The sequence below is a fragment of the Pristiophorus japonicus genome, chromosome 8 (genome assembly GCF_044704955.1).
Source record: "Pristiophorus japonicus isolate sPriJap1 chromosome 8, sPriJap1.hap1, whole genome shotgun sequence".
Taxonomy (NCBI): domain Eukaryota; kingdom Metazoa; phylum Chordata; class Chondrichthyes; family Pristiophoridae; genus Pristiophorus; species Pristiophorus japonicus.
Window position 1 is genome coordinate 119033729 of NC_091984.1, and position 11565 is coordinate 119045293.

Here is an 11565-nt window from a genome sequence, read left to right on the forward strand (position 1 = left end):
CACTTAATATGCACTCCATAATAATTTCCATAGTTTTGAACTGTGACCTTTGTATATAACAAAAGGACAGTTTTTAAAAAAAAATTCTAATTAAGGTCAAACCGTGACAAGATAAATTACTTAATTGGCCATCTTCCAGTTTATAATATTTGACTTGCAATCCTTATTGAAAGATGAGCATGTGATTTTTAACTGTTTTAAATTGATCCACTAGACCAGCAAAATTAATGTGGACTACAGCTTCTCCTTTAGGTTATAAGCTGTGTTTATCGTCAACTGGTTACAGTGTACTGTTAGCTGTATTTATATAGCACTCCTCACGTGAAGAACATCTGAGGGCAGTGTTTTGGATTAACTGAAGTCTGTGAAGTTGGAAATAAAGGGACATTTATCCTCCGTGAAGAAGGTATTGCTGATGGTTCTGCTGGTTAGCATAGTGTTTGGTGGTGGGGAAAAAAACAGTCTTGCTGACTGAATTCTTGACCTGGGGTCAAACTGAACGGCAAGGTTGTATACAATAATATTTAATTACATGAGCAGCCCTGCAGGCTGACTTTAGAGGCTTTAAATGCTGCCGAGAGCCTAATATGTGGTACTTGATTGTGTTTTTTGATGAGGTAACGGAGAGGGTGAATGAGGGCAGTGCAGTTGATGTGCATATGGACTTTCAAACGGTGTTTGATAAAGTACCACATTAGGCTTGTTAACTGAAATTGAAGCCCATGGGATAAAAGCAGTAGCAGCATGGATACAACATTGACTGAGGGATAAACAGTTGTGGTGAATGGCTGGCTGTTTTTTGGACTGGAGGGAGGTATAGAGTGGTGTTCCCCAGGGTTCAGTACTTGGACCACTGCTGTTTTTTATATCCATTAATGGCTTGGAATTGGGGGTACACGGCACAATTTTGAAATGTGCAGATAACCCGAAACTAGGAAGTGTTGTGAACCATGAGGAAGATAGTAATAGACTTCAAGATATAGACAGGCTGGTGGAATGGGCAGACACATGGCAGGTGAAATTTAACATCCAAGTGTGAAGTGATACATTTTGGTAGGAAGAATGAGAAGAGACAATACATGCTAAATGGTACAATTTTAAAACGGGTGAAAGAACCGAGATCTGGGTGTGTTTGTGCACAAATCATTAAAGTTGGCAGGACAGGTTAATAAAGCATATGAAACCCTGAGCTTTATAAATAGAGGCAGAGTACAAAAGTAAGTAAGTTATGCTAGACCTATATAAAACATGAGTTCAGCCCCAGCTGGAGTATTGTGTCCAATTCTGGGCACCAGGAAGGACATAAAGGCTTCGGAAAGGGTACAGAAGAGATTTACTGGAATGATTCCAGGGATGAAGGATTACAGTTCCATGGATAGACTGGAAAAGCTGCAATTGTTCTCCTTAGAGGAGATTTGATAGAGGTGTTTATACTCGTGAAGGGTTCAGATAGCGTAATGGTGCTCGCAGGCTGGGCATACCACTCCAAGGAGCAGCACGTGCTGCAGCAGGAGAGCGAAGAGGGCGACTGGATTGGACGTCACCAAGATCCATTTCGGTGATTGGAGCATGGGCAGGTACAGCATGAGTGGTGAGATTGTAGAGCGACATGATCTGGGCCCAGGAGAGCTGAGTTCAGGGCCCAGAATAGGCGAGGTCCCAGGGGCAGCACGGGCCAGCACACACTGCGATATGTGTGCGCACTAGGTCCGTGCAGCAGAGCTGGTCTCCAATCATCTGGTTAATCCTAGCCCCTGGTCCAAGACCTAGCTCTGTCAAAACCGTGTGGTGGTTGGAATACTAGGTCCTTCATTGAAACATCTGTGAAATATTTGGCGTGGAAGCAAGTCATCCTTGATACGAGGGACAGCCTATGATGATGATGAGCTGGAGTAAATAATGATAAACTGTTTCCAATGCCAAAGAGTCAATAACAAATGACACAGATATTTAAGGTGATTGGAAAAAATACCAGAGGCGACATGAAGGGAAAAACTTCTTTATGCAACAAGTAGTTTGGATTTGGAATGTATTGCCTGATGGGATGGTGGATACAGATTCAGTAGTAGCCTTCAAGAGGGAATTGGATAAATACTCGAAGGAGAAAAAAATATGGGGAAAGCGTGGGGGGAGTGAGACTAACTGGATTGCTCTTCAAAAGAGCTGATGCAGACTCAATGGGCTGAATGGCGGCCTCCTGTACTGTTCTATGATGATTCAGAGATGGATTGGAAGGGAGTACAGGGAGCAGGTGGTGGACTTGAAGGTGAACGTTCCAAGACAGTAAGATAGATTACGAATCCATTGAAATGCATTACTTGAGGATAGCAGTGGATGAATGCTTAATGCCTCCAACATTCCTGTGTGCTACGTAACAGATATTGCACTGTTTATTTTAAATGGGTTACTTATTCAGTGATTTCTCTAGCCTGTGGTGCCACCTATATTGAGCAGTGCAATTGGATAGACAGATTGGTTTTCGAATAACTTCTGTTGTATGTGGGGGGGGGGGGGGTGGTGGAGAGAGAAAGATTAATTCAATCAACTAGAGCTCTGCCCCTAGACTCTGCTCACACTTTTCCTGTTTCATGTCTTCAATCGCTATCTTTGTTTAAAGGTGGGTTTTTTTTTTTTAAACGGCTACCTCCCTCGTGCATAGCTGGTCCATAATGTTTCATTGCACAGATGACTGTTGATCAGTAGCTACCCTCTCTGGTTGCCCATTGAAGGGGGCTCCATCCACTTTCCTGACTGACCTCTGTTACTGTGAGCTGTAGTGACCAGCTATCATTTCCAATGTGCTTGATTCTACTGTCCAACAAATCTAGAAAAAAAAATGAATCAATGTTAATGACTTTTTCTCTTCCCTGTTGCTACATGTTTTAGACTGGAAACCTATCCAGCCTTCCTCTTCTTTTTGTCAATTGGTGGAATGCAGCACCCAGTAAGTAACGTTTCACAAATTTCTTTATTGAACCTCTTTTTTTTTCTTTTGACCGTTTTTCCACAAGTGATTTTGAAAAACACTTTGTTGGGTAATCTTACAAGTTGTTTTAAAAGGTACTGAGATGATAAGTAAAGTTAATAATGAGCTAGTGTTGCTGTTTCCCTATAGATTGTAAATAAATAACATGAGATAAAACAGATGCACCAGTGAGGTTTTTTAAAGAGGGGGGGGGGAGGGGAAAACTGCAAGGGCTTTCACTAAAATTGACAGTTTTATCCCTGTAGATCTTTCATTTAGATATTTTATTAATCTTTCAATATAACTTTTAGAAATTGCATTTGATAGCTCTTCATTCTGAAATGTTTAAACTGCACCATATGCGTTGTTCCAAAACATGATCAAATGTGCCTTTTCTCATACTGACTTGTTTTGTGCTCATCTGAATGAAGGGTGGCAGTGAATGGGTTATTCTAGGCACCCACGATTGGCATCCAATAGGAGATAGCAGAGTAGAGCTCCATCTATTACTGCTCATGAAGGGCTTCCCACAGTGGACCAGTGTGGCATTTTTCCATATCCATTGAGATTCCCAATGTCCACTAAGAACTAGATTGGGACCTCCCTAAGTAATTTCATTTAGGACAGCCACTTTCATTCCATCACTTTGGACTAGATTTCGTCCCAGAGATGACCGGTCACTGTCTAACACGACACCTCCCCCCCCCCCTCGGTTGAAGTGTTTAATTGAAATGGCAGGTGCGTAGTTAGTAGGGACTGAGTGAACTAATCCATCTCATCAGTCATTTCACATGTGAGATCCTCTTTCAAATCCAGAGCAGACTGATGCCATGGGGATATTTCCTCCTCCCGCACACTTCCCTTCTCTGTTAGTTACGTATATAAAGCTGACAATCTCCATCAAATTACATGAGAATTGCTGTTCTGAAAAGTAGCAGATTCCTTATTGATACAAAAGGTGAACCTTTAGGCCCAAATTCAAAGTGCATGGTCTGGCCAGAGTATAGATCACTTCAGACTGACTTGAAGTACTGGATGCTGAGAGTGGGTGACACATGAAAGAATGGTTCATTCCTGAACAATGAAGCCCTCTCCTTTTAATGAGCACAATATTCATCAAAATCCGTGCAGTTTTTCCAATCCAGACTTTGATATGCACACTGCCAAACCTAGCTGGAAATTACGCTTTGTATTGTGGAACTTGGTCAGTAGATCCAAGGAACTCCATTCTTCAGAATATCACAAAATACATACAGATGAAGATGCCCATTTGGTATAACTTAGCTATCCATTCAGAAAGATGCCTCACTCAGGGCTGAAAAGTCCCAAATTTTTCCAGTCTTTCCGAACACCTTAGTCCTCTGATGCTAAAGATCAAACTCCTGGCTCATCTCACGAGCTTCCAGTGCTTGAATCTTGTTTCGCTTGCCTCAAATTGATCTGGCCAGAGTACTACAGAATACTACAAAGTTTGAGTGCAGCTTTCTCTGACTGGTACCAATTGGCTACAGATAACTCAATAGGGCAGGAAAAAGAGTGGGAGAGCGATCGTGGTAGGGGATTCAATTGTAAGGAGAATAAATAGATGTTTCTGCGGCCGCAATCGAGACTCCACGATGGTACGTTGCCGCCCTGGTGCAAGGGTCAAGGATGTCTCGAAGCGGTTGCAGACACTTTGGAGGGGGAGGGTGAACAGCCAGTTGTCATGGTGCATATAGGTACCAATGATATAGGTAAAAAAACGGGATGGGATCCTACAAGGTGAATTTAGGGAGCTAGGAGTTAAATTTAAAAAGTAGGACCTCAAAGGTAGTAATCTCAGGCTTGCTACCAGTGCCACATGCTCGTCAGAGTAGGAATCGCAGGATAGCTCTGATGAATACGTGGCTTGAGAAGTGGTGCAGAAGGGAGGGATTCAAATTCCTGGGACATTGGAACCGGTTCTGGGGGAGATGGGACCAGTACAAACCGGACGGTCTGCACCTGGCAGGACTGGAACCAATGTCTTAGGGGGAGTGTTTGCTAGTGCTGTTGGGGAGGGGTTAAACTAATATGGCAGGGGGATGAGAACCTACCCAGGAGACAAAGGGAAGTAGAATGGGGGCAGACACAAAAGATAGAAAGAATAAAAGTAAAAGTGGAGGGCAGAGAAACCCAAGGCAAAAATCAAAAGGCCACATTACAGTAAAACTCTAAAGGGGAAAATGTGTTAAGACAAGCCTGAAGGCTCTGTGCCTCAATGCGAGGAATATTAAGGTGGACGAATTAACTGCACAGGCAGCAATTAATGAATATGATATAATTGGCATCACGGAGACATGGCTCCAGGGTGACTAAATCTGGGAACTCAATGTCCAGGGATATTCAACATTCAGGAAGAATAGACCGAAAGGAAAAGGAGGTCGGGTAGCGTTGCTGGTTAGTGAGGAAATTAACGCAATAGTAAGGAAGGACATTAGTTTGGATGATGTGGAATCTATATGGGTGGAGCTGTGGAATACCAAAGGGCAGAAAACACGAGTGGGAGTTGTGTACAGACCACCAAACAGTAGTAGTGAGGTTGGGGACAGCATCAAACAAGAAATTAGGGATGCGTGCAATAAAGCTACAGCAGTTATCATGGGCGACTTTAATCTACATATAGATTGGGCTAACCAAACTGGTAGCAATACAGTGGAGGATGATTTCCTGGAGTGTATTAGGGATGGTTTTCTAGATCAATATGTCGAGGAACCAACTAGAGGGCTGGCCATCCTAGAATGGGTAATGTGTAATGAGAAAGGACTGATTAGCAATCTTGTTGTGTGAGGCCCATTGGGGAAGAGTGACCATAATATGGTAGAATTCTTTATTAAGATGGAGAGTGACACAGTTAATTCAGAGACTAGGGTCCTGAATTTAAGGAAAGGTAACTTCAATGGTATGAGACGTGAATTGGCTAGAATAGACTGGCAAATGATACTTAAAGGGTTGACGGTCGATAGGTAATGGCAAACATTTAAAGATCACATGGATGAACTTCAACAATTATACATCTCTGTCTGGAGTAAAAATAAAACGGGGAAGGTGGCTCAACCGGGGCTAACAAGGGAAATTAAGGATAGTGTTAAATCCAAGGAAGAGGTGCATAAATTGGCCAGAAAAAGCAGCAAACCTGAGGACTGGGAGAAATTTAGAATTCAGCAGAGGAGGACAAAGGGTTTAATTAGGAGGGGGAAAATAGAGTATGAGAAGAAGCTTGCCGTGAACATAAATACTGACTGCAAAAGCTTCTATAGATATGTGAAGAGAAAAAGATTAGTAAAGACAAACGTAGGTACCTTGCAGTCAGATTCAGGTGAATTTATAATGGGGAACAAAGAAATGGCAGACCAGTTGAACAAATTCTTTGGTTCTGTCTTCATGAAGGAAGACACAAATAACCTTCGGAAATACTAGGGGACCAAGGGTCTAGTGAGAAGGAGGAACTGAAGGATATCCTTATTAGGCGGGAAATTGATGGGATTGAAGGCCGATAAATCCCCAGGGCCTGATAGTTTGCATCCCAGACTAAAAGAAGTGGCCCTAGAAATAGTGGATGCATTGATCATTTTCCAACAGTCTATTGACTCTGGATCAGTTCCTATGGACTGGAGGGTAGCTAATGTAACACCACTTGTTAACAAAAGGAGGGAGAGAGAAAACGGGTAATTATAGGCCGATTAGCCTGACATCAGTAGTGGGGGAAAATGTTGGAATCAATTATTACCGATGAAAGCAGTGAGGATCGGTCCAAGTCAGCATGGATTTATGAAAGAGAAATCATGCTTGCCACATCTTCTGGAATTTTTGAGGATGTAACTAGTAGACTGGACAAGGGAGAACCAATGGATGTGGTGTATTTGGACTTTGAAAAGGCTTTGACAAGGTTCCATACAAGAGATTGGTGTGCAAAATTAAAGTACGTGGTATTGGGGGTAATATACTGACGTGGATAGAGAACTGGTTGGCAGAGAGTCGGGATAAACTGGTCCTTTTCAGAATGGCAGGCAGTGACTAGTGGGGTGCCGCAGGGCTCAGTGCTGGGACCCCAGCTATTTACAATACACATTAATGATTTAGATGAAGGAATTGAGTGTAATATCTCCAAGTTTGCAGATGACACTAAGCTGGGTGGCGGTGTGAACTGTGAGGAGGACGCTAAGAGGCTGCAGGGTGACTTGGACAGGTTAGGTGAGTGGGCAGATGCAGTATAATGTGGATAAATGTGAGGTTATCCACTTTGGTGGCAAAAACACGAAGGCAGAATATTATCTGAATGTCGGCAGATTAGGAAAAGGGGAGGTGCAACGAGACCTGGGTGTCATGGTACAACAGTCATTGAAAGTTAGCATGCCGGTACAGCAGGCGGTGAAGAAGGCAAATGGTATCTTGGCCTTAATAGCTAGGGGATTTGAGTATAAGAGCAGGGAGGTCTTACTGCAGTTGTACAGCGCCTTGGTGAGGCCTCACCTGGAATATTGTGTTCAGTTTTGGTCTCCTAACCTGAGGAAGGATGTTCTTGCTATTGAGTGAGTGCAGCGAAGGTTCATCAGACTGATTCCTGGGATGGCAGGACTGACATATGAGAGACTGGATCGACTGGGCCTGTATTCACTGGAGTTTAGAAGGATGAGGAGAGATCTCATAGAAACATATAAAATTCTGACGGGACTGGACAGGTTAGATGCAGGAAGAATGTTCCCGATGTTGGGGAAGTCCAGAACCAGGGGACATAATCTAAGGATAAGGGGTAAGCCATTTAGGACTGAGATGAGGAGAAACTTCTTCACTCAGAGTTGTTAACCTGTGGAATTCCCTACCGCAGAGAGTTGTTGATGCCAGTTCATTGGATATATTCAAGAGGGAGTTGGATATCACCCTTACGGCTAAAGGGATCAAGGGGTATGGCGAGAAAGCAGGAAAGGGGTACTGAGGGAATGATCAGCCATGATCTTATTGAATGGTGGTGCAGGCTCGAAGGGCCGAATGGCCTACTCCTGCACCTATTTTCTATGTTTTGTTGAGTGCTGCTGTGCCGAGCTACTCCAATTCTCTTGATTTGTTTTCAACTGCATTCTTCACTATTGACACTATTCATGGACTACAAGTTGTCCATATTTCTGTGCCAAATGTTTCATTTGTCCATATTCAATTCCATCTGTTGTTGTCCCACTTGCTGTGTGGTACTCAAGCTATTCCTCACATTCAACTGCCCTTGGTTTGGCATGATCTGAATTCAACCAGTTTGTAGTCAGCTTCTGAATCACACTAACATTCATCTTTATGCTGCTTGTCGGATTTTTGAAGTGTACAAAAAGGCTGCTGCACTCGCCCAGATACGTAATTTCAAAATAATTCATTATGGGCTAGTCTAAAGAAGTGATACAATGCTATATAAATTTAAACTTTTCTGTTAATACATTCTCCAAAGGATCACTTGATTCTTTTTTAATTGGATGCACTGATTTTTTTTTTGTTTTGAATTGTTGTTGACTACTTCAAAATTGGTATCATTTAGTGATTACTTCCCCAATATTTTAATATACATTTCAGTATTTATAAGTTACTGTTCATGTTCTCCAAATAGCCCCAAAGCACTTTACAAGCATAGTCATCAATGTTATATAGGCAAACATAGCAACCAACTTGCACACAGCAAGGTCCCACAAAAAGCAAATGTATGATAAAGTAACATGTTTCTAGTGGTTTTGGCTGAGGAAGAAATGTTGCCATGGGATCGCTTGCACCCACCTCCGTAAGCATTCTGGGCCTCATTAACAGAACGATAGCTCTTCAGGCAATGCAGCACTCTTAATTACTGCACTGAAGTGTCAACCTTAAATTATGTGCTCTAGTCTGTAGTTCTGACTTAAGTCCTACTAACTGTGCCAAGCTGACCAGACCTTACCACTGCTGTTTCTGTTTGTAGCGACTGGCCAGTGCACTCGGAGGAGTTTGGATAATTGGAAGAGTTGTTTATGCACATGGCTATTACACTGGAGGTGAGTGTTTCAACCTAAATTAAGTTTGGAAAATAAACAGCTTTGTTTCAGTATGATTCCAAATGTAGAATTTTACATAGGATGTCATTCATAGAAATAGAATCATAGAAATTTACAGCACGGAAGGAGGACACTTTGGCCCATAGTGTCCACGCCAGCTGAAGGAGAGCTATCCAGCCGAATCCCATTTTCCAGCTCTTAATCCGTAGCCTTGTAGGTTACGGCACTTCAAGTGCACATCCAAGTACTTTTCGAATGTGGTGAGTTTCTGTCTCTCCTATCCTTTCAGGCAGTGAATTACAGACCCCCATCACCCTCTGGGTGAAAAAAATTCCTCTCTAAAACTCCTACCACTTACTTTCAATCTATGCCCCCTGGTTGTTGACTTCTCTAAGGGAAATAGGTCCTTCCTATCTCAAAAAGGTCTCTCCCTCAGCCTCTTCTGTTCCAAAGAAAACACACCCAGTCTATCCAATCTTTTCTCATAACACACATTCTTCAACACCTTTGTAAATCTCAGTATCCTTTCTAGTGCAATCACATCTTTCCTGTATTGGGGTGATCAGAACTGTACACAGTACTCTAGCTGTGGCCTAACTATAGTGTTTTATACAGTTCAAGCATAACCTTCCTGCTCTTGTATTGCTGCAAAAATGTTCCCAATGTTGGGGAAGTCCAGACCCAGGGGTCACAGTCTAAGGATAAGGGGTAAGCCATTTAGGACCGAGATGAGGAGAAACTTCACCCAGATTGGTGAACCTGTGGAATTTTCTACCACAGAAAGTTGTTGAGGCCAATTCACTAAATATATTCAAAAAGGAGTTAAATGTAGTCCTTGCTACTAGAGGGATCAAGGGGTATGGCGAGAAAGCAGGAATGGGATACTAAAGTTGCATGTTCAGCCATGAACTCATTGAATGGCAGTGCAGGCTCGAAGGGCCAAATGGCCTACTCCTGCACCTATTTTCTATGTTTCTATGAAAGGGCAGGATGACTACTTGCTATTTTACGTTTTAGTACTCATGCTATTTGGGTTCAACATTAATGGTCACATTAGCTTCGAGTAGTGGTTTTAAAAATAGTTAGCGACTCCATTTAATGAGACGAAACATTTAGCAACAACATGATTAAACGACTGAAGATGCAACTCCAGCATTTTTTTAATATTCATTCATGGGATGTGGGTGTCACTGGCCAAGACAACATTTATTGTCCATCCCTAATTGCCCACCTTCTTGAACTGCTGTGGTCCCAATGACATTGGGGAGAATTTTGACTCGGCGACAATGCAGGAAAGGCAATATATTTCCAAGTCAGGATCATGGTGTTCTCATGCGCCCTTGTTCTTCCTGGTGGTAGAGATCGCGAGTTTGCCGTCAAAGAAGTCTTAACGAGTTGCTGCAGTCCATCTTATAGATGGTACACACTGCAGCCATGGTGTGCTGATGGTGGAGGGAGTAAATATTTAGGAACATAGGAATTAGGAACAGGAGTAGGCCATCTAGCCCCTCGAGCCTGCTCCGCCATTTAATAAGATCATGGCTGATCTGGTCGTGGACTCAGCTCCACTTACCCGCCCTCTCCCCATAACCCTTAATTCCCTTATTGCTTAAAAATCTATCTATCTTTGACTTGAAAACATTCAATGAGCCAGCCTCAACTGCTTCCTTGGGCAGAGAATTCCACAGATTCACAACCCTCTGGGAGAAGAAATTCTTTCTCAACTCGGTTTTAAATTGGCTCCTCCGTATTTTGAGGCTGTGCCCCCTAGTTCTAGTCTCCCCCACCAATGGAAACAACCTCTCTGCCTCTATCTTGTCTATCCCTTTCATGATTTTAAATGTTTCTATAAGATCACCCCTCATCCTTCTGAACTCCAAGGAGTAAAGACCCAGTCTACTCAATCTATCATCATAAGGTAACCCCCTCATTTCTCGAATCAGCCTAGTGAATCGTCTCTGTACCTCTTCCAAAGCTAGTATATCCTTCCTTAAGTAAGGTGACCAAAACTGCACGCAGTACTCCAGGTGCGGCCTTACCAATACCTTATACAGTTGCAGCAACACCTCCCTGCTTTTGTACTCCATCCCTTTCGCAATGAAGGCCAACGTTCCATTTGTCTTCCTGATTACCTGCTGCACCTGCAAACTAACCTTTTGGGATTCATGCACAAGGACCCCCAGGTCCCTCTGCACCACAGCATGTTGTAATTTCTCCCCATTCAAATAATATTCCCTTTTACTGTTTTTTTTTTCCCAAGGTGGATGACCTCACACTTTCCGACATTGTATTCCATCTGCCAAACCTTAGCCCATTCGCTTAACCTATCCAAATCTCCCTGTAGCCTCTGAGTCCTCTACACAACCCGCTTTCCCACTAATCTTAGTGTCATCTGCAAATTTTGTTGCACTACACTCTGTCCCCTCCTCTAGGTCATCTATGTATATTGTAAACAGTTGTGGTCCCAGCACTGATCCCTGTGGCACACCACGAACCACTGATTTCCAACCGGAAAAGGACCCATTTATCCTGATTCTCTGCTTTCTGTTCGCCAGCCAATTCTCTATCCATGCCAAT

General features: G+C 42.9%; 2 protein-coding genes across 2 annotated transcripts in view; one reads left to right on the forward strand and one right to left on the reverse strand.

Annotated features, from left to right (window-relative positions):
- mgst3a (microsomal glutathione S-transferase 3a) overlaps positions 1-11565 on the forward strand; it is a 31887-nt gene that overhangs the window by 14539 nt on the left and 5783 nt on the right. The window contains exons 4-5 of the mRNA XM_070887355.1: positions 2887-2944; positions 8916-8988. Of these exons, the coding sequence (XP_070743456.1) occupies positions 2887-2944; positions 8916-8988 (131 nt within the window). The remainder of the gene's footprint in view (positions 1-2886; positions 2945-8915; positions 8989-11565) is intronic.
- aldh9a1a.1 (aldehyde dehydrogenase 9 family, member A1a, tandem duplicate 1) overlaps positions 1989-11565 on the reverse strand; it is a 79442-nt gene continuing 69865 nt past the window's right edge. Inside the window, exon 12 of the mRNA XM_070887354.1 lies at positions 1989-2824. The gene's annotated coding sequence lies outside the window, so the exon portion shown is untranslated. The remainder of the gene's footprint in view (positions 2825-11565) is intronic.